The sequence below is a fragment of the Mandrillus leucophaeus genome, unplaced genomic scaffold (assembly GCF_000951045.1).
Source record: "Mandrillus leucophaeus isolate KB7577 unplaced genomic scaffold, Mleu.le_1.0 Scaffold1054, whole genome shotgun sequence".
NCBI lineage: Eukaryota > Metazoa > Chordata > Mammalia > Primates > Cercopithecidae > Mandrillus > Mandrillus leucophaeus.
In genome coordinates this window covers 666,562-690,554 of record NW_012098699.1, presented here as the reverse complement: position 1 = coordinate 690,554, position 23,993 = coordinate 666,562, and the positions used below count along the sequence as shown (strand labels likewise).

The following is a 23,993-nucleotide window of genomic DNA, read 5'->3' as shown; positions in this document are numbered from 1 at the left end:
TAATCCAGTCTGTCACTGATGGACATTTGGGTTGATTCCAAGTCTTTGCTATTGTGAATAGTGCCGCAATAAACATACGTGTGCATGTGTCTTTACAGCAGCATGATTTATAATCCTTTGGGTATATACTCAGTAATGGGATGGCTGGGTCATATGGTACTTCTAGTTCTAGATCCTTGAAGAATTGCCATACTGTTTTCCATAATGGTTGAACTAGTTTACAATCCCTCCAACAGTGTAAAAGTGTTCCTATTTCTCCACATCCCCTCCAGCACCCGTTGTTTCCTGACTTTTTAATGATTGCCATTCTAACTGGTGTGAGATGGTATCTCATTGTGGTTTTGATTTGCATTTCATAAGAGGCATTTTTATAGTCCCAGCATGGTATTATTTGGATTATTTTTATACCGTTGTGAAAGAGGTGGGAACTTCTATGAGGAACTTCGAGATCATCTGATTTCGAACTATAGTATCTGAGTTTTTGGCATCCCCTTAGATTCTGTGCCTGAGGTCAGTGTCCCACTGCAGTATGTTGCCAGTGCTATAAAAGGTGAGGATTTTGAGAAAAGTTCCCACCTCTATGAGGTTTCATATCTAACATTGTCCTTGTACTTCCTCCTGGGACCAGGGGAAAGGATAAGTCAGCTGTTATCCCCAGAAGACTCTAATGAAAGTCCTGTTCTGTTCTATTAAAAATTAACTCTAAAGCCTCACTGCACCTTAAGGTGAAATTCACTCCCTGTTTTATTTCACAATTATTGTCAACTCCACTGCATAGTATGGTTCACTAGAAGAGTTTGTACAAACATGTTTTTCTTTCACGACATCATACAAATATTCCAGTTGGGCACAGTGGTCCATGCCTATAATCTCAGCACTTTGAGAGGCGGAGGCAGGTGAACCACCTGAGGTCAGGAGTTCGAGACCTGCCTGGCCAACATGGTGAAACCCCATCTCAACTGAAAATACAAATAGCCAGGCGTGGTGGCCAGTGCCTGTAATCCCAGCTACTTGAGAGGCTGAGGCAGGAGAATTGCTTGAACCTGGGAGGCGGAGGTTGTAGTGAGCTGAGACTGCACCATTGCCCTCCAGCATGGGTGACAGGAGCGAACTCCAACTCAAAAAAAAAAAAAAAGAAAAGAAAAGAAAAAAATCCAAATAATACCATGCTGGGACTATAAAAATGTCTTTTATTTGGACATGAATTCTCTCTCATTACTAATAGTCACCAAAACTGCATGGTACTGGCATAAAAATAGGCACATAGACCAATGAAACAGAAGAGAGAACCCCAAAATAAATCCAAATACTTACAGCCAACTGATCTTTGGTGAAGCAAACAAAAACATAATGTGGGGAAAAGATACTATATTTAACAAATGGTGCTGGGATAATTGGCTAGCCACATGTAGGAGAATGAGAATGAAACTGAATCATCGTGTCTCACCTTACACAAAAATCAACTCAAGATGGATCAAGGACTTAATTCTGAGATCTGAAACTATAAAAATTCTAGAATATAACAGGAAAAACTCTTCTGGATACTGGCTTAGGAAAGGATTTTATGACCAAGAACCCAAAAGTAAGTACTATAAAAACAAATAAAGAGCAGGCATTTAATTAAACTAAGGAGCTTTTGTATGGCAAAGGAACAGTCTGCAGAGTAAACAGACAACCCACAGAGTGAAAGAAAACCTTCACAATCTATGCATCTGACAAAAGTCTAACATGGAGAATCTATGAGGAACTCAAACAAGAAAAAAAAAAAAACTCATCAAAAAGTGAGCTAAGGACATGAACAGATAATTCTCAAAAGAAAATACACAAATAGCCAACAAACATATGAAAAAGTGCTCAACATCACTAATGATTAGGGAAATGCAAATCGAAATTACAATGCAATACCTCCTTACTCCTAGAAGAATGGCCATAATCAAAAAATCAAAAATAATAGATGTTCATGTGGATGCAGTGAACAGGGAACACTTCTACACTGCTGGTGGGAATGTAAGCTAGTACAACTACTATGGAAAACACTGTGGAGATTCCTTATAGAACTAAAAGTAGAACTACCATTTGATTCAGCAATCCCATTACTGGCTATCTACCCAGAGGAAAAGAAGTCATTATATGAAAAATATACTTGCATACATGTTTATAGCAGTAGAATTAACAATTGCAAAAATGTAGAACCAACCCAAATGCCCATCAATCAATGAGTGGATAAAGAAACTGTGGTATAGGCTGGGTGTGGTGGCTCATGGCTGTAATTCTAGCACTTTGGGAGGCTGAGGCGGGTGGATCACAAGGTCGGGAGATCGAGACCATCCTGGCTAACACAGTGAAACCCCGTCTCTACTAAAAATACAAAAAATTAGCCGGGCGTGGTGGTGGGTGCCTGTAGTCCCAGCTACTCAGGAGGCTGCGGCAGGAGAATGGCGTGAACCTGGGAGGCAGAGTTTCCAGTGAGCTGAGATTGTGCCACTATACTCCAGCCTGGGAGACAGAGTGAGATTCCATATCAAAAAAAAAAAGGAAAGGAAAGAAAAGAAACTGTGGTGTGTGTATAGATAGATAGATAGATAGATAGATAGATAGATAGATAGATAATGAAATACTACTCAGCCATTATAAGAAGGAGTGAATTAATGGCATTTGCAGCAACCTGGATGAGGCTGGAGATTGTTATTCTAAGTGAAGTAACTCAGGAAAGGAAAACCAAACATCACATGTTCTCACTCATATGTGGGAGCTAAGCTATGAGGATGTAAAGGCGTAATAGTGATACAATGTAGTTTGGGGACTAAGGGAGAAAGGGTGTGAAGGGGGTGAGGAATAAAAGACTACAAATAGGGTGCAGTGTATACTGCTCAGGTGATGGTTGCACCAAAATCTCACAAATCACCACTAAAGAACTTACTCATGTAACAGACACCACCTGTTCCTTAATAACCTATGGAAATAAACTTAAAAAAAACTCAGATAAATGATATTTGAATACAATGTTTTAAAAAACCAAATGGCAAACTCTGACCTGTGAGCTGGAAGTTTGTTTTTATAAATAAATAGATCTCGGGCCAGGATTAAGGTGAGGTGAGTGAGGTAGGGTTACGCAAGTGCAGAGTCAGGCTTCACCTGAAGCAAAACCCTCACTAGGCTCACAATGATATTGGTGCTGTCTCTGAGTGACGTTGGGTTTGGATGTGAAGCCAAATGGCTTGGGAGAATAACAAGTTGATCAGCACAATAAGATAGGAGAAATTCTCCTCTCCCTGGCCCCTGCCTTAGCCAATACTCATTCTCTAGTGGGGAAGCACAATGGGAGAATTAGTCTTCCTCTTTCTCTACTCATTACTCAGTTCTTCCAAAGGAACAAGACCAGCTAAGTTGATTAATGAGAGCTTGACACCTATGGTATGATGTATTTTATTAGTTTTCTTTCAAAAGCCTATATTCTAATGTTTGCTGCTTGTTGGTGATGGGCTCTTCATTGTCTTCTGTTCCTATTTAGGCATAGTTGGGATGACTCAGGGCATGCCATACTCTTTTGCTTTCTCTGTTTTGCTAAATACTGGATGGCTTGTAGGCATCCTGGCAGGGGTTGGGTGAGAGAGCTCACTGTGTGCTCTGCCCAACCACTTTCTCCTAAGGTTGCAGGTCAACAGGTGGGATGGAAAGTAGGAGGCCCGACTGCTTCAGTTCAACTCTTACCAGAGAGCCACAGTGAAGAGTGGCCCCCACTCTCCATGTGGGCTTGCCATTCCTCTGCCTCTACCAATTAGAGCTGGTGCAGAGGAGGAGGTGAGTGGCTGGCTCTTAGGCTTCCCAGCATCATGTGTCTTGGAATGTACCAACCAGCTAGTGCAAATTTCTAATTCAATTTTATCTTAAAGAAGTACTTGAGAATGTGCTATGGATTCAATCACTGATGTGTTGTTTAAAATAGGGAAAGATTAGAGGCAATACAGATGTTCTCCAATGGATGTCGGTTATATAGTTGTCTGTTCATACTACATACCAGTAAAAATAAGAGGATCATATATACTGAAACAAAAAGTTGCTCTTAATATAATGCTAAGTAAAAGAAAAATATAACAAAATACTATTTATACTTTTCTTAAACACAAAAAGTTGTATTTGCATTAAGAAGATGTTAACAATGACCAAAATATTGATGTTAGTGATAGTGATAAAATTAGTGTTAATTTTTATCTTTTGCTTATGCATATTTTCTAATGTATCTGCAGTGAACATGTTTTATTTATGTAAGTGTCAATGAAACTGAAGAAGAAAAAAATCTCATTTCTCTTTCTTAAAACAAGTCAAGCAGCAACAGAACATTTGAAAAAATATAACTCAATGAAAACAAATCAACAACAAATTCCCACGTAAAGATTCTTTCCCTGCCTTCCTTTTCCTCACTTTCTTGCCCTCAAACTTCATCTATAATGGACATAAGTTTATGAGTTAAGGGAAAAAATTATGGACTTTAGTAGATTTTAGCAAAAGACTCATTAGGGTGTTTTTAGAGTTTTGCCATGAAAGGTGTTTACTTTAGAACATCTGTCTAATGAAATTCCATATTAACTATTTATTATCTATGTGAACTAAAGACAAGTTACTTAACATCACTAAACTACAGAATCCCCATTGGCAAAACAGGGATAATACCCATCTTGCAGCATTGGCATGAGACTTAGAAATGCTATATGTAAAGGTTGAAAAAACAGCCTAGCACACAGTAGGCTACTAATAATAATTAACAGTCCTTAAAATTCACAGCTACATACCAACACATGTGGTATGGAGGAGTGAAATATGCTCAGATTGCACAGAGTCCCTTGATGTGGACACACTCACACATACACACACAGCACTCACAAACACACCCCTCTCGGAAGTAATCCTACTTACTGAAGCGAGAACCTCATCAAGCTGCCTCCCACCATGGTTGGAAACAATGATGCCCTGGACATTGTGCTTCACAGCTAACTCTGCATCCTCTTTTGTCAGAATCCCTTTAAGGATGATGGGCAATCGAGTTATGCTCTGAAACCAGGAGAGATCATTCCAGCAGAGAGAAGTGCTGATAGGAGTCATCTGGAAATAAGGTATTGAATTTCCCTATAGGAAATAAAAAGGGAACTTAGTCCTGAACTCTCACAAGGCTACTTGATGCATTCCAAAGATGAGACACATTTGGAGAGCTGCCATTTATAAACTGGAAGGAGGAAGAACAGGGCTGGGCATGGTGGCTCTTGCCTGTAATCCCAGCACTTTGTGGGGCTGAGGTGAAAGGATCTCTCTTGAGCCCAGGAGTTTGAGACCAGCATGGGCAACACAGAGAGAGCCTGCTTCTGCTCCTCTAAAAAAAATAAATAGTGGTGCACGTCTGTAGTCCCAGCTACTCGGGAGGCTAAAGTGGGAGGATCACTTGGGCTCAGGAGGTCTAGACTGCAGTGAGTCGTGATGGCGCCACCACATACTAGCCTGGCTGATAGAGTGAGTCCTTGTCTCAAAAACAAACAAACAAACAAACAAACAAACAACAAAGAAACAAAAAGAAACAGGAGCAACAAAACCCAACAATATTTCTAGCTCCTTTTTCTAACAAAATTAGTATAAAAGAATTTCTACTTTAATTGCTTATCATTGACCATGAATCATATTGCTGCTCAATAATTGTGCTAGGATCTGGTGACACAAAGACAAATAAGGCAAAATTTCTACTTTAAAAAAATTCAGAGTTTAGTATATGAGATGGATAAGCAAAAGCATTTATAGGTCAATGTGATATGTTATGGTTGAGACATACCCAGGATAAGAACTAAGCAATACCAAATCAGTTATTACCCAATATTTACTCTTGGCTCACCATGTACATCAAATATTTATAAATCTCGTGCTTCTGGAATTTGAATAAGGATTTTGGAGCACCTCAAGGCCAATCTGTGATTAATGAGAACCGTTGAGTTAGTTGGCTGGATGTCACAGCTGCCCACTGGGTGAAAAGGCTGGCTTTAGTATCTCTACTATAGCCAGGGATTCCCACTTTATCATGGCTGTCTCTCTCTGAGGTACTCCTTGCCATTTAATTGCAGGATTTTAATGGGGAAGGTGTCCTTTGTAGTCACCTGGTTCAGAGATTACAAACAAATGTGCTATAACATCCTGGTGCTCCACAAATGAGTTCTATGTGTGCAGAGATATTGATTCCTCAGTTTCAAGGCAGTAGGGTAGAACCTGGCCTGTCTAGACTGTCTGGCCAGTCACCTTGGCCATGAACATCCCCTTTGGAGAGTCAGTTTGTCTATGTATGCCAACCAAAATTAGCATTTTCTGAGTGTGTCATAAAGTAGAAAATGTTGGATGAACTTTTTTAGTTTACTCTCCTGTTCACGTGAAAATCTTTTCCGTGGCTTTCCTATTTCTCAACATCCAGCTCTGGTCGGAACACTTCTGGTGACAGGTTGGGCAGCTCCAAGGGTGAGAACATTTGGTCTTATATTCTGCTTGTCTGGAAACTCTAAGGAGCAGGAACCATATCTGCTTTTTCGAACTACTGTATCCCCAGTGTCTGGCACAGAGCAGGCATTCAATAAAAGGTTGTGGAAAGAAAGAATGGAGGAAAGGGGAAAAGAAGGAAGGAAATTTGCCTCCTGTAATGCTTGTCCATTGAATTTGGTATCTTTCCTACCTTTTTAGGTGATTGAAGATCTGTTAATGTTAAGTTCCTCCTCAATTGGTTTCGAATGTCATGTCGCCTATTGCCACATACAGGTGCATCCAAAGTAATTACCAAAGCTTTGAAACCTAGGGATTCTACCCTCTGGATCAACTGTTTGTTCAGCTGCAGGTCTGGATGCACATAGAGTTGGAACCATCGGAGGCCTTCGGGAGCTGCAATAACAATGTCTTCAAGGCTACAGCTGGCAAATGTGCTGGTGATGTAGCAGATACCAGCTGCTTGGGCAGCTGCAAAGCAAAGGACATGACTCAGGCTGGAGGATGGAGGCCTCTGGACTAGGCTAAAAAGCCTTGGGAGTCTGTGTAGCCTCTGGCCATCTTGCCCCATGAATGCAGATAAAACTTAATTTCATTCTGCTTCCTTATAAGAAAGGGATGGAAGGAAATTTGATGAGACTGAGAGACCTAAAGCTGTTTGGGTTCTCCTCTGTATAACCTGTCTTACAAACCCTCTACTCGATAACAAAATATTTCCAGCTAAAGATGTCATGCAATCTCCAGAATCATGTTGGTTGTGTTATAGCCTTCAGACAGGAAACTGGGCTTCTTATGAACTCCTTAATGAAACAGAAGAGAATTAGAGAGGACAGAGGATGAGGGAATGTAATCCCAGTGGAGAATCCTGAACTTCATGGTGGAAAAAGCATAACATATGAAATTAGAAGAATGTTAGTTCTACTCCTTCTTTGCTGGGTGGCCTTGAGTCTCTCATTTTCTTTATCTGTAAAATGGGGAAAATAATACATCTCTTTAGGGTTGTTGGGAGACTGAATAAGATACTAGCTATGGGAGCATTCTTTACATTGCAAAGTGGCGTACTGCATAGATACCAGTGCTAATGAAGTTGATGGTGATGACATTCATACTGCTGCTGTTGACTGGCAGATTTCCCATTTCCTACTCTATTCATTTCAATGAAATCTCCAACAGGTTAATGTCACTGTCCCACTATAACTCATGGGCAGAGAATTTGGGCTAGTCAAAAATTAACACTTTCAATTTTTCATGTCAACAGGAGATACCCCATTCTTTCATCCTACCCCCAAACAACACATTCAATCATGACGACTTAGTAAACTAGTCATATTCATATAGGATATTAATGTTTCAACCTAGCTAGACCTGGACCCTAAACCCCATCAAGATGGATGTCATATTCAGCTCTAGAGTCCTTGAATCCATAGCTTCCTGTATCATGGAGTCAAAGGAAAAGACCTCAGGGAAGCCCTGAGCTATTCACAAAAACAGATGTGACTTAGAGTGAAGATTATGAAGGAGTCCCAAGAGCATTTTCAGCCCCATATCTCCTTTTCTATTTATTATTATTATTATTATTGGTGGTGGTGGTGGTGGTGGTGGTGGTGGTGGTAGTGGTGGTGGAGAATGTGGGATGAGAATCAGGTTGACTGGGAAGGAGATGTAACCTGACAAGAAAATCTTTGTCAAACAAGATGACAAGGTCAATTGAAGAGAGGGAAAATGGAATATTTGGGCAACAGCAGGTTCCAGGGCCTTATGTTAGGACCTAATGTCATGATTCTCTCCTCATCCTAAATTCAGAGACTGCCATTCAGCCCTAGTCCTGGCCCATCAGGGGCCAAAGAGAGCCCTAGCCTTGGAGTTGCATTAAGCATCCCTTTCCCTGCAGATGATGTGAACCTGAAGGGCCAGCATCCCTCTTCTGAGGGATGACTTGGTTGGATTTTAGCACCTTCTTATTCATCTTAACCCCCCTTGCACTCTAACTATTCTTTATTATGGAAAATGAATGTTTTCTCAATCTTAGGTTACGCAGACATAGCTTTAAGCATTCCCTTTCCTGCTTTCCTTAGTGTTAACCAGATTGTGTTCCTAAAGCCCTTCTACAGAGAATCTTGGAGCACTCTGCCACTGCTCTGAGGGACCCCTCCTCTGGGAAGGGAACCTTGAGGTGGGGACGGTTCATACCTCTTGCTGTGCTCATTTCCCCATCAGGACAGACAAGGCAGTGGAACCCTGTGGGTGCGATGCAAATAGGGGCACTGATCTCCTCCCCTTGGATTGTGGTTCTGGTGTCCACCTCAGACACATCTCTCAGGTACCGGGGACGGAGGCGAATTCTGTGCCAGACAACAAAGAGATCTTCTGTTGGTGCGATGATTCTGCAGCAGGGAGGTGCTGCCTGGGGTGGATCCTCCTGATTCCTGATAACAAGTCTAAACCAGACTGGGTCCTGTGGAACCTTGGTGGGTTCAGTTGGCTGGGAGCTGAGTAACCTGTGTTGATCCAGAAAAAGGCTCATCTCCAGAAAGCCATTCCCAGCACCTCATTTCCCATTACCCAACCTTCTCTGAACCACTCTGTGCACACCAAGTCCACACTATACACTATACCTGCTTTGCTCTGTCAGAGGTCCGTGTCTTTGAGCCATGCCTCCCTGACTACACTGCAGCACTTGGATGGTTTGGTTCATCATAACAAAGACTAAAAGGAAAAGAATAGGCAGGAAGAAGTTCCAGGCTCTTTTCCTCTCAGGTTAGGAACAAGTCTCCAGAAAGTAAGAAAAGGCCACTGAATGAGAACAAATCCCAGGGAGTGATTGAGGTTTTTGTGATAAAGCTAGTTAGTTTGAAGATTTGACTTAAACACTGCTTTAGGAGAAAGTAGGAGAATTTACAAATAATAAACATGCAAAACACACATTTTAAATAAATGTTTACTTAGCCTCAGGAGTCTAAAGTTTTCATTGTTTACACAATATCAGTATTTCTGCACACGAACTTAGAAAAATTTTCTGAAAATTCTAATTGTGCAAATTTGAGTAAGATAACCTCAGTCACTTCATCTGAAATAGGAATAATAATCCAAATTTCCTAATAGTTTTGTGAAGACAGACTGAAATAAACGATGTAAGGTGCTTAGTATAGTGCTAAGTATGAAAATACAGAACATAGGGCTCCCTTTTATACCATTTTTCAGTTTTCTCCTGACCTCTCTATCACAGGAATCAGCAAACTTTTTCTATAAAGGGCCAGAGAGTAAATATTTTAGGCTTTGTGGACCTTGTGGTCTTTGTCACAAGTATTCAGCACTGCTGTTGAAGTGCAAAAGCAGCCATAAACAATAGTAAATGGCTGAGCATCTATGTGTTAAAATAAAACTTTATTTATGGGCACCAAAATTTGAATTTCATATAATTTTTAAGTATTACAAATTATTCTTCTTTTGACTCACCACCCCGCAGTCATTCAAAAATGAAAAACGATCGTTAGCTCATGGACCATACAAAAATAAGTGGCGGGTCAGCCTCTGCCTGCGGACTGATGTTGGTTGACCGATGCTCCATCTCCTACTTTTTCAGACCAACTCTTCTCCGCTGACTCAATCTCTTATCTCTAAGACTCCTTGGATCTCCGTATTTTCTCCAAACCTGAGTGTTCTCTCCTGTCTTCCATTTTCTTCTCCAAGCCAGAGTTTAGGAACTCAGGAGATCTAGGCCGCCCAACAGGCCCATCCTCCCTGACCAGGGAACTGGTCATTCTGAGACTCTTGTTCTATCTTGTCAGGTGGCAGAGTTGCTGAGATGAAGGAGAATGACTTCCTTATGCTAGTTATAAGAGAAATTCTCTCTTTTTCCATCTTCCCATAACCCTCCCTCCCCTGCCGCCAACAAACAAAAACAACAAAAAATCATCCACCTTATTAGGTCTTGAGTGGTCTGTGTTTTCTGGAGGCAGAAACCAGGACTATTACTGTCCAAGGAGCTCTCCACCAGTGCACCTTAACCTAACAATAGACAGGCTGCAGAAGACCAAACCTTTTAAATGCTGCAATGTTGTCATCCCGCGTGACACTGTCATCAGCTCCACCTTCAATAAAATCCCGAGTTGACTTAGACAGATGCTCTCGCGCGTGGGCCTGAAAGTCTGTCAGACACACCAAGGACATTTCTGGACCTTCCAAGGAGAAAACAAAACCAAACCAAACCCAGTGAGAACACTTCAGATGCAGAAAAGAAAATGAAGGGGAAACTGCAGTATGAAATTGTTTGGATTCAACATTAGTCTCCCTGTATTCTTTATCTTAACGGAGTTATTGCCAAAGCCAATGATCCCTAAACCGGAAGGCAGAGAGTAATGGTCCACCCCTCCATTCTCCCATTCCCATTCCCAAATTCTGATTATTTGGCCTTCTGTGTATTTCTCATATTTTCTCCTCCACTCTACACACACCACCTTAGACCTAGTTCAGGCCCCACCACCTCTTAAAACCTCATTACAAATTTTTTTTTGTAATTTTTTTTTATCTTGCCTTCACATTCACTCCCCATCTTGTCTTCCATCAGCTGCCTGGGATCTTCCTAAAGTTCAAGGTTGATCATGCCTGCCTCTTGCTTTTCAATGTACCCACATCATGGCATTCCCAGTTTTCTAGGCCCTGGCTCTTCACCGCCTCACCAGCTTCATTCCTTGGTGAACGTATGCTACCCTCTGAGAGTTCCCAGGAACCTCAGTGTTTGAATTGCTGGGGCTGTGGATTACAGAGAGCGGAAAGAACAAAAGAAAGTTTACTTTGTAATTCTTGGCTGGGTCGCTGAACATGTTGCTTAATATTAGCAGGAGGCTTAAGGGTCACCATCTACCTCTTTGCTATTTTTGCTAATCTGGGGACCTGAGAAACAATGTGTGTTGCCTCCATTTATTCCCATCTTCAATTTGAGCCCTATAAACCCAGAGCTTGGTACTTTTGATACAACACCTCTGAAAGAGAAAAGAGGACAAGGCTTGGGGGTAATCAATAAATCTCTCCAGTAGAAACAGGGCAGTAGGAACAGCAGCAGCAGCGGAGATGCTGAAGACACTAGCTGCTTTCAGTTACAGCATGTAGAGCTCCTGCATGAGAGGATTCCAGAAGGAAAAACAGAGAAACGTGAAGTTCTAAGCTCCAGCCAACTCCCAGGCAGTTGGCAGCCGTGTGAAAATTAACCAAAGGTTGTGGGTAGAAACTGAATGGCTTTTAAGTCATTATCTAAAGGAAGAGAATAGTTTCCAGTAACTAGGGCTTCAACTAGGAATGGGTTAGTTCCTCTAATGGACAAAGGGGACAGAGAGGCCAGATGGGATGTGAGGTGCTGGGAATCTTGGCTGGAGCAGGGATGGGGCAGAACTTGCTTGAGGATACCTCAAGTCAAGCCAGATTCTGTTGAAGTCAAACAGAGAAGTAGCCCTTAGCACTTACTTAAAGGTCTAAGCAGGAAGAAATTATGTGACAGACAGGAAATGGAGCCCCCAGGAAGTGCACTGGGCTCTAGATGGAAGCTATGAGGAGTAATTTGGAGCCCAGTCATAGCATTTTTTATAGAAGAAGTACTCTTCCAGTGAGTGAGGAGAGAACATTGAGGTATGGAGTTGAGTCTGACAAAGTACTACAACCATATCTAATTTAGCTCATTCTTACTCCACCCTTCAAAGGGTTAATAAACCTTAGTCAAATGAATTAATCATTGCAAGTAACCAATTATATCACAATTGCTTATTTATATCTCTGTGTGCATGAAATAATTCACATACTAGGCCTGGGAATGTTATTCTTTCAGAGGTCTGCTTGCAAGATTGGACCTTGATTGGTGTCTGGGAACTTGGACTTCAACAGGGTTCCCAGTGTTCCCTGATAAGAGTACCTCCCTGTGTGTAAACTGTTTGTATAAACAATGTGGTTTATGATGAACATTTGCTTCTCCTCTGGGAGTCTAGAATTTTGGTATGGGCTAGGCAGAGGGTGACCACATGATTAGCCCCCAACATGAAACTCTGGGCATTGAATCGCTACTGACCTGCTCAGGTAGCTAACATTTTACATGTGTCATCACATGTAATTCCCCCATGCTGGGGGAATTAACTGCATCCTGCATGAGTCCACTGGCAGAGGACTCATGGAAGCTTATACCTGGTTTCCTCCAGATTTTGCTGCAAGAGCCATTTTTCCCTTTGCTAATTTTGCTTTCAGTAATAAAGCATAGCCTCAACGATTTGTTCTTCCTAATGAAGAACCGAACCTGGGATCCCCAACACACTTTGTATTCCCAGGCATTAGGATAGTACATGGCACTGAGTTGCTGCTTACAGTGTTCCTTACTTGAATTTAACATTCCCCTGCCTGTCATTTATCTTCGTCATTGGATGAGAATTCTCCACCAGGTTTCAACTCCTGATATCTCAATAAATCCACATATCCTATACATTACACACTCATAGAAATGCTGTTCTACACAATTCTAGCATAAAGATTGTGTCTAATCCAGATGAAATACGCTCACAATTATGGCAGAGTCATATGCCTAGAATAGTGTCAATTATGTGATTTGAAACCTGCTTGGACACAAAGAATCAACCCTAGCATCTTATAGAAAACAAACACTATTTTTTCTCATTTCTATACCTCTTCTAATTTTTCCTTAGACTCTTTTCTATCTACAGCTTTTTCTTAATGTCCCTGTGAAGAAGACAGAGAAGGTATTAGTGGACTGTGAATTCTTGAGTTTTGCATTTAAAGAGACTGAGGCCTCAGAAATAAAATAACTTGTGAAAGATCTGTGATATGGTTTAGCTGTTTCCCCACCCAAATCTCTTCTTGAACTGTAGCTCCCATAATCCCCACATGTCATGGGAGGAGCCTGGTGGGAGGTAATTTAATCATGGGAGTGGGTTTTCCAGTGCTGTTCTTGTGAGAGTGAATGAGTCTCATGAGATCTGATGGGTTTATTTATTTATTTACTTATTATTTATTTTGGGATGGAGTCTCACTCTGTCACCCAGACTGGAGTGCAGTTTGTTCTAGACTCATGTGTTCTTGTAGCTTATAACGATAGACATTCTCTATTTTCAATTTCATGTAAAGAACAAAATAGTTGGTTCTCATAAATTGCTTGTTATATTTAAGAGCATTTTGTAGGTTTAAAAATATAATTATGCATTTTTTTCTTTTTATAATGTATGTAAAGCTTAGTATGGTCTCGGCTCACTGTAATTTCTGTCTCCCCAATTCAAGCAATTCTTCTGCCTCAGTCTCCCGAGTAGCTGGGATTATAGGCATGTACCACCACATCCAGCTCATTTTTGTATTTTTAGTAGAAACAGGGTTTCATCATGTTGGCCAAGCTGGTCTCAAACTCCTGACCTCGGGTGATCCACCCACCTTGGCCTCCCAAAGTGCTGGGATTACAGCCATGAGCCACCATGCCTGGCGGATCTGATGGTTTTATAAAGGGCAGTTCCCTGCATGTGCTCTCTTACCTGCTGCCACTTAAAACATGTCTTTGCTCCTCCTTCACCTTCCACCATAATTGTGAGGCCTCCCCAACCACGTGGAACTGGGAGTCCATTAAACCTGTTTTTCTTTATAAATTATCCAGTCTCAAGTATTTCTTTTACAGTATGAAAATGGACTAATACAGTAAATTGGTACCTGGTAGTGGGACGCTGCTATAAAGATACCTGAAAATGTGGAAGTGACTTTGGAACTGAATAATAGGCAGAGGTTGGAACAGTTTGGAGGGCTTAGAAGAAGATAGGAAGATGTGGGAAGGTTTGGAACTTCCTAGATACTTCTTGAATGGCTTTGATTAAAATTTTGATAGTAATATGGACAATGAAGTCCAAGCTGAGGTGGTCTCAAATGGAGATGGGGAACTTGTTGACAACTAGAATGATGGTGACTCTTGCTATGTTTTAGCAAAGAGACTGGCAGCATTCTGCCCCTTCTCTAGAGATCTGTGGAACTTTGAGCTTGAGAAAGATGATTTAGGGTATCTGGCAGAAGAAATTTCTAAGCAGCAAAGCATTCAAGAGGTGACTTGGGGGCTGTTAAAAGCATTCAGTTTTATGTATTCACAAATATATGGTTTAGAATTGGAAATCATTTTTAAAAGGGGAACAGAGCATAATAAAAGTCTGGAAAATTTGCAACCTGATGATTTGATGATAGAAAAGAAAAACCAATTTTCTGAGGAGAAATTCAAGCTGGCTGCAGAAATGTGCATACGTAATAAGGAATCAAATATTAATTGCCAAGACAATGGGGAAAATGTCTCCAGGGCACATCAGACATCTTTACTGCAGACCCTCCCATCACAGGACTGGAGGCCTAGGATGCAAGGCACCAGAGCCTTGCTGCTTTGTGCAGTCTCAGGACTGGGTGCCGTGTTCCAGTGGTGGCTAAAACCAAAAGTACAGCTCAGATTGTAGTTTCAGAGGGTGCAAGCCCCAAAGCTTGGCAGCTTCCACATGGTGTTGGGCCTGTGGATGTGCAGAAGACAAGAACTGAGGTTTGCGAAGCTTTCCTAGATTTCAGAGGATGTATAGAAGCACTTACATGTCTAGGCAGAAATCTGCTTAAAGCAGAGCCCTCATGGAGAACCTCTGCTAGGGCGGTGCAGGAGAAAAATGTAGGGTTGGAGCCTTCATACAGAATCCCCACTGGGGCACTGCCTAGTGGGAGCTCTGAGAAGAGGGCCATCATCCTCCAGACTCCAGAATTGTAGATACACTGACAACTTGCACTGTGCACCTGGAAAAGCCACAGACACTCAACACTAGCCTGTGAAAGCAGCCAGAAGAGAGGCTGTACCCTGAAAAGTCACAGAGGCAGAGCTGCCCAAGACCATGGGAACCCACCTCTTGCATCAGTGTGACCTGGATGTGAGACATAGAGTCAAAGAGATCATTTTGGAGCTTTAAGATTTGACTGTCCTGCTGGATTTTAGGCTTGCATGGGGCCATAGCACCTTCAATTTGTCTAATTTCTCCCATTTGGAATGGCTGTATTTATCCAATGCCTATACCCCCATTGTATCCAGGAAGTAACTAACTTGCTTTTGACTTTACAGGCTCATAGGTAAAAGGGACTTGCCTTGTCTCAGATAAGGCTTTGAACTGTGAATTTTTGAGTTAATGCTGAAATTAGTTATGACTTTGAGGGACTGTTGGGAAGGCATGATTCGTTTTGAAATGTGAGGACATGAGATTTGGGAGGGACCAGGAGTGGAATGATATGGTTTGGCTGTGTCCCCAGCAAAACCTCATCTTGAATTTTAGCTCCCATAATCCACACGTGTCATGGGAGAGGCCTGGTGGGAGGTAATTGAATCATGGGGGGTGGGTTTCACCATGTTGTTCTCATGATAGTAAATAAGTCTCATGAGATCTGATGGTCTTATAAAGGGCAGTTCCCTTGCACATGCTCTCTTGCCTGCCACCACGTAACACATGCCTTTGCTCCTCCTTTGCCTTCTGCCATAATTGTGAGGCCCCTTCAGTTATGTGGAACTGAGACTCCATTAAACCTTTTTTTAATTTATAAATTACCCAGTCTCAGATATTTCTTCATAGCAGTATGAAAATGAACTAATACAATCAGGTAGTAAGTTATTATGAGAGATGGTTCTGAACTTGTGTGTCCTGGTAGCTTCTAAAGGTAGACTTTCTCTATTTTCAATTTCAGATAAAGAACAAAGTAGTTGGTTCTCATAAATGACTTGTTACATTGAACTTGAGAGAATTTTGTAGGTTGAAAAATACAATTATACATTTTTTAATATAATATACATAAATCTCTATTATTTTTATTAGAGGTTTAATATAAGGTTTATAATTAAAGAAAAGGATAACTTCATTGTTCAAAGCTTTTCCTAAATTTGGAAATGAAGAAATTAGCATAATATATTTGTATATACTTTAATTCAATTTGATCCCTACCAGTCTTGAAGCTACCAGGAATTAAAGGGAAGATTCAAGTTATCTAATGGTTTTCTTGTATTCTCATTTTATTTTGTCCTCTTGTATTCCCATTTTATTTTGTCTCCATTTCAATGTTGTTTTCTTTTTTCCTTTTTTATTCCTACTGCCCAAGAAGAAGAGACACAGGAGAAAAGAATAAAACTGCAAACTGACCAATTGCCAGCTATTGTTCTAGAAACTTTAGCTCCTTTTAGCTCCTTGAACCTCTTTAGGCTTTTTGTCTGATAATGAAAACAGTGAGGTACAATTAGTAGACCAGTGACAAGAAGGAGGAAATCTAAGGGCAAGGACATTCAGGAGTACCTGTTGCTAACAATCTGAAGTTCAAACTGTCCTGACTGAGGGAAGGAGGAAGGAAGTAGAGAAGCTGGCAGGCTTTTCAAGGAAGACTTGGCTTTCTTCAATATTGCAATCTGATTTAACACCAGACAGATAACAAGTTGTCTTCCTTTGAAGATTCTGTATGATTCATATGACTCATGTTGGTGTTGCTTTAGGAACTCAGGGTTATCACAGCTTATATTTTTATGGAACCCCCCTACACAGTCTGTGGGAAATCTCAGTGTGAAAATTGCAGGGTAGGCTGTGGAGATACAATGGGGGAGAAAAGTCAGCCTCTGATGACTAACTTTAAGGTACACTTGCTTGGTGCCATAGGATGGTGTCCTTCCAGAACCTCTGGCCTAATTCTTTAGGAACTTATGCCAAGTTTCCCAATGGAATGTCAGATAATATCAAGGCTACGTTTTACGGGCCTAGTTTGAGAGATTAGACTGTTCAAAGTTGGCTGAAAATGCTTTCATCAGTCTTGCCCTCAAGGATAGTGGATACAAAGGGTATAGCCATTACCATAGCATTGTCAACAATAGCATTCTCAGGGGAGAGGCTGAATCTAGAGGAGACCCTGAGAATGAAGAGGTGATGGGAGAGGAGAAGGGTGGCAGAGCTGATGGAGACTAGGAGAGCCATGTGCAGATGGCAGTGTTGGGTTCAGGGAAGACATGAATCAATGGCATTGGAAAATGCTCCTGTGACTGAGGCGATGAGCCCCAAGCATGGGGAGGAGAGGGAAGGAAGAAGAATTTGGATACCCAGGAACAGCAGGTCAGCCCTCAGTGTATAAAGGGAACCAAGTGTTTCTAGCATTGCAGTGACCTGAGGAATCAAGGGTGGCATTTGTATGGGAGTGAGGGGAAAAGGAGCCAGTCCAGTTAAGATGTGGCAAGGATTAATTCCTGGTGGCTGTCAGCCCAGAATCAGTTCTAGCTTCTTCCCTGAGCTCTCATACATTGTGAATCAAGGATGCAGGAGCCTTCTGAAACATAGTGGCCCCTTTTTTTTTGTTTGATTCTGATTTGTATAATAATAATGTCTCCTCCTTAGACTGCCACTCCTCGCCCATTCTCATTAGCCTTTTTTCCTTTCTACTAATGAAAATTCCCTTCTTGACCTGTAAGCGTGTTCTACCATGAGGAGTATGATGCTTGAGTTCTTCAGAACAGCTTCTTTAGTCATGATAGGGGAGTGACTCATATCTTTGCTTTACTCTAGGAGCTTTGTGTGTCATGGATTGAAAGAGTTTTTGAGGTTTGCGGTGGTGGGCACGTTTATGTTAAGGACATGCTCACTCTGAAGCTATAGTGAACTAATTAGGCAATTACCTACCACTGTCCTGCCTCCCACACATCCTGCCTATTGAGGACTGGAAGACTATGAGAACAGTCTTGCTTGATGGAGCCAAGGGGGACCCTAGAGAGACAGAGAGATGTGCACAAGTTTGGTAGCACAGTTAATAAATGAACTCAGGTCTTCTGTCTCCACATTTAGGGTTCTTTCTGAAATACAATATGACTCTTGCAATTGCTTGTGGATAGCCTGGGAAAACCTAGAATTAGCTTCTCCTTACTTGAGAATTAGCTTCTCAGCACAGACCTAAGATTTCTAGAGACTCAACTCATCTACACTAGATTTTATCATTCCACCTTCACCTCTACTCCTTCTGACCCTGCTTAGTCACGCCAGCAAAAGGAGCTCCACTTGAAGTTGGAGGTATAGAATAAACTTTTGCTTCATCCAGTCAGTGGAGCTGTGCGTGTGGCAGCCTGAGAGGCAGGCTGCTTCAAGGGAGATCGTTACTAACACTTATTTGTTATTTGAACAGTGGCAGGCTACATGTCTTCTCTCCAAGTCTCAGTTTCCTCATTTGAGAAAATATACATTTTTGTATATTTCAGCTTAATCCATGACAGATTTGAAGCCACCTGAAATTAAAAGCTGAGCTGAGGTCCTTCAAGTACTCATATTCTGTGCTTTCTTGGCCCATAAATACAAGGAGCTATTTAGATGAGTTCATATGAACATTCTAATTCAACATTTACTTCATGGCAATAAAGTACAGAACAGGGCACCAGCACAATATTTAGACATATTTGCCAACACCAAATAGCTGGATGCTCAAGCCTGCCTTTGCTCCTCCTCCCAGCCTGGAGGGCTTGCTTTTCATAAACTTTTCTGGTCCCATGGCACCACCTTATGGTTTCAGTGAATAACTACTTGACCAATCTTGTCACCATTCCCTTTTACAAGAGGATATGGTCTGTCACGCCACCTGTTTTTCCTGCTCTCAGACCAGGTAATTGAAATCCATTTTACTACATAGATGTACCTCTTCCTCCTTTCTCAATTTCTCCAAACTATTGAGTGCCTTCTCAGGGAAATCTTTCTCACCCCTTCTTCTCTTTTCCTAATCTCTCCCATCTCCTTTCCTTTTTCATTTGCAAACCAAAAATAATTGTGCTATGTGGTCCCTTGTGTCAAGAAGAACAAAGTGAAACAATTTTGAAGGCGCATTAGACCTAGCAAAGAACTTCAAAAACCTTTGAAAGTACCCTCAAAGACATCTTAACATTTCTTACTTACATTTCCACTCAATTCTCTCTTCCTCTAATTAAGCCTGCTTTTCTTCATCAGCTGCATATACAAGAAATTTTTTTAAATGATTTATTACACAATTTTCTTAGTTTTCAGTTTTGGTTAATGACCAGCAATACAATAACATTGTTTCACGTTAATTTGCATTGCAAATATGCCAGATCTTCTGCTATTTTGTGAATCAAGTCGGTATTTCAGTCACCTGGGAATCCAACCGCTATTTTAATAGCATTCTTTCTATGGGAAAATCTGTTCTGAGTTTCAAACAAATGCCCTCCAAGTAGAGTTTTGGAACTCAGCCATGTTGTAAACTGTGTGCTGCCCATAGGGTGTTGAAAATAGTTTAGGGCATACTGGGAGACATTGATCCAAATGTTTATATGGTGTTTTGAAAGATTGAGGATTTTCTTATTATTTCAAACAGTGGAATAATTTGATTATGCAAAGAACCTTGGAGACAGCATGACGGCTTCTTAATATGAATAATAATAATAATGACAATAATATTGCAACCACTTATCAAGTGCTTCATGTTGTGCCATGCACTGTGTAAATTGCGTTACATGCATGACTGTTTTAATCCTTGTTGAAATGTTCAACACAAATATTATCATCCCCATTTCACGGGTGAGAAACCTGAAGTTCAGGAGGTTAAAATACTTTGTTCAATATTACATATCCAGTAATGTGTCACGATTCCAGTGGCCTGGCTCTGAAGCACCATAGAAAGAAGAAAATGGGCACAGCCAAGTGTGGTTTATGGAACGACAGAGTTGGCACAGACCTTAGAGGATTAAAATGTCATGGACATATGCAACTTTGCTTTCTTCCCTCAAAAAAAAAATCATAACTCAATCAGAAAAAATCTTCATTATTCAGCCAATCACTAAAAAATAACCTCTTATGTTTAAATCTGTCTTAACAGTCTACAGAGCACTCTTCTATATGCTATTCCATTTGGTGCTTACAACAATCCAGCAGGCAATCAGAGACTGTATGTATGAGCCCCATGTTATAGATGAAAACACTAAAGCTCGGAGAATCCATGTGAGTTATCCAAGCTCATGCAACAGAAATGGCAAAGGCTGATCTGGAATCTTTCTAACTTGTTTCCAATGTCTTTGAACTAGTATAGAGTGTTAGTGGTATGGAGGAGACATTTAAGTCTCTGTTCTGAATTGTCAGATTGCTGCATAAAGTGACCTTGGTCAATTCCCACAAAATCCAGACCATTGGGAAAGGAGTTCTATGTGATACTGTGAGATCACTGCCCCTGCCTTTTTATCTGCTCAACAAGGATAGAATGTGCAAAACAGACATCAGCATCCACACAAGGCTCCAAAACAGGCTCTGCCCTCCACTCTGTCCACTAGTGACTTCAGGTCTTACAGGTGTGCCTGTATCTCACAGTGGCAATCACTGGGTGGTAGCAGGGGGAGAGGAGAAAGGCCAGAGCAGTTGGGGATGGAAGAGCCCAGCTATGAAGTGCAGTTTTTTCTCTCTTTGCCTTCCTCCTGGCATCTCTGTCTATGGCAACTACCCAGATTGTGTTTCTGAAGGCCATTGCTGTCCACCGATCGACTGTGCCCAAGGAAGTATGCCTGAGGGAGTCAGTGGAGTAGAGAAGATAGAGTATATCATAACCTTTGGCACTTGGCAAACATAGGCTGAAATCTCAGCTCTACTACTTGCTCACCACGGTTCCGTGCAAAATTTATTTGTTAAAGGAGAATATTAACATCCATCCCATAGGGCTACCATGAGGACTAAGCACTATGGCCCCTTTGAAATTTCTAAAACAGTGCCTTGTATAGACTAGATTGTCAATAAAGGCAGCTCCATGTTCATTATTCCTCCTGTTGATGACATGTATGATTTCATCTGAGGCTCTGGAAGTGGAAAGCTGCTTCAGGATTTGAGTATTTCTGTCATAGTATAATTTAAACCCTCTGTCAGATTTACTCATTAGTTTATCCAAGAAGGTTTGTTGACACACACTCTCAGCCAGGATAGCAGAGGCATATACTGCTCCCCATGTGCTTAACATTTCCCTGCTGCTTAAATACAGGCACGGCTCTGTGACTAGTTCTTCTGGCCAATGGGCTGGGAGTGGGAATAGCAGGTGTTAATTCTAGGCCAAGGATTGAAGAGCTGGCATGTGACCATCCAGCTTTGTTTCCTCCTCTACAGTGATCCTCCATCCTCAAGAAGACAGAGCTGCAAGAGAAAGGCCACTTGGATTCCCAAAACGCCATTCAGAAAAAAGTAGCCCTGGAGATCAGTTGATATTGTACGAGGGAGGAATATATATTTATGTGTTACCTCACTAAGTTGTCAAGGTTTATTCTTTACTATAACATAGCTTAATCTAACATAATATATCAAGGTATTATGCTAAACACTAGAGATATGGGGGGAAAAGCCTTTATCACATAAGTTTCTGCTCTCAAGAAGCTTACAGTCGAAGAAGACAGACTTGAATAGCTCGTCATTTGATAACTGATACGATGTAGAGTATAACAGAAGTCCCTTTGGTGGGGGAGTTACCTGGAAATTTGGCAATATTCCCATTACCTCTCGAATGATATGCCACAAATGATGTTCCACTCAATCTATTCTAGACAAGCTCCAATTCTCATCTATCTTTAAATTAGGATATTACCATCTGTCTCATAGTGATCTTGTGAGAATTGAAGGATCTTGCAAAATGCAGAATATAGTAGTAGTTAAGAATAAAAGTCTGGGGATTTTGCTTCCTACTAATGAACTCTCTATTCTGTTCCATTGATCTATTATCTGTCTTTATACCAATACCTCCCTATCTTCATTAGTGTTCTTGGTAGTTCTCTCCAGGTTGATCTGTAGATTCAATTTAACACAATAGGAGGCTCTTCATTAGAGGGACTTTGTGACCTATTTGTTCCAAATAAGCTTATTGCTCAAAGGAACTACATTGTTTGAGACACAGTGACTTCTTTGTTTTTTTTAGGAGTCACTGTTTTCTTTTGCTTGTGGCGAGGAAGCAGTGGTCAAAATACTAAATATATCCCTGAAGGCAATCGCCATACCTTTTAGGTTTTCAGAACGCTGCCAAGTGAAAACATTTTAACCCATTTTTCCGCCTACAGACACCCACAGATATTCCTCCATACAATTCTAAGACTCAACTTCCTAGACTTAAGCTTCTCTGTCTGTATCCTCTTTGAAACCAAATCTTCCTTTGCCCATGCCCCCTGAGTTCCCTAACACCTGTCTCCCTAGGACTGTCTTTGCCAAGGTCCCTGCCTTGCAAACTCACACTTGGCTTCCACGATATCTCCCATTCCCATCCCACCTGGCACTTCATCTCCTTTCTCAGTTCCAAGCACACAGAACACACTCAATGACAAACCTGATTCTAACATCTTCCAGTCCTCAGGGAAAGCGGTGTTTAGACACAGTCACTCAAAGCCTGGCTCACTGCCGGAGGTGTTAGGAAACACACATCACTACCCACAGTTCATGCTAAAGAAGAGGCTGAAGGCTCAAAGTTAATCTTTTAATGAAAACATCCAGCTTAGCAGTAAATAAGCAACTAGGCCTGAGCAAGGTTGACTTTGAAAGAATTTTGCTGGCTTTGCAAATTTACTTCAGAATTAAGTGAAGTTTATTACAAAATTAAACTTCAAAGTGAACAAATGGTTTCTTTTCTCTCAAACTTTATGTTGTCCTCTGCTCATCACAGATTGTTAGAGGTAGGGAGTGGGTGATTTCAGGTAGGACATTACTTGGAGAAGGAGGGGCTTTCTGTGGTGATGGGGTTAGGGTGGGAGAAGAGCAAGCACAGCCTGGGAGCCTGTGGGCAGGACAGCAGTGGGGACCCAGGCCAGGACGGTCTGAGCTTTGGGGATTGGGATGGAGGATGCATAGTGTAGAGCCTTCCCTGCCCACAGAACTGTGCTGGGGAAATTAATTATGTCTAGATTAATATGGGGGGCAGGGAGAACCAGTGAAATTTTTGAGTGGAAAATTATTCAGGAATATACAAGAAATGCTAGGAAAAGCGAACTTAAAAGTACCTGGAAAAATAGAATTAATTTCTCCAGAACAGTTCTGTAGGGGTCCCAGAAAGGTCACTAATTTGTCCAGGTCCGTTCGTCTCCACTCCTCCCCCAGCTCTTGCCACTGCTCCTTAGTATTGCCACAGCTCACGTGTGTGGTGCGCTTATGACGTGCCAGGCACACTACACGTGTTACTTAATTTGATCTTCACGGAAGGTCAATCTTTTCAAGACTGTCTCTTTTTCAGAAGAGAAAATGAGATTAATTAACATGACCAAAGCCTTTCAGCAGTAATAAGCAGAATTGGGATTTGAACCTAGCCTGTAGCCAACACACAGGGCGGGGGAGGCAGAAATCCTGAGCTGTACCAATGACCATAACAGTGGGGTTTGCCTTTCCTTTGGAATCTGTAGTTCGAGTGCAAAATGAGTTTTCCACTGACTTCTCATACCATCTCCACTCAAGGCTCATTGGCTATTTATTTGGAGGGTAATCACTACC

The 23,993-nt window shown here is 41.4% G+C and overlaps 1 protein-coding gene across 2 annotated transcripts in view; it reads right to left on the bottom strand.

Moving 5' to 3' along the window:
* HAO2 (hydroxyacid oxidase 2 (long chain)) overlaps positions 1–22,966 on the bottom strand; it is a 27,120-nt gene extending 4,154 nt beyond the window's left edge. Inside the window, exons 1-6 of one of the 2 annotated variants that reach the window (XM_011982218.1) lie at positions 22,843–22,966; positions 11,038–11,256; positions 10,544–10,682; positions 8,695–8,846; positions 6,698–6,975; positions 4,915–5,124 (exon numbers count right to left, since the gene is read on the bottom strand). In XM_011982218.1, coding sequence (XP_011837608.1) covers positions 4,915–5,124; positions 6,698–6,975; positions 8,695–8,846; positions 10,544–10,682; positions 11,038–11,068 — 810 coding nt within the window. In that variant the 5' untranslated portion in view covers positions 11,069–11,256; positions 22,843–22,966. The remainder of the gene's footprint in view (positions 1–4,914; positions 5,125–6,697; positions 6,976–8,694; positions 8,847–10,543; positions 10,683–11,037; positions 11,257–22,842) is intronic. The other variant, XM_011982225.1, reaches the window with a different exon arrangement.
* Between the last annotated feature and the right edge of the window lie 1,027 nt (positions 22,967–23,993).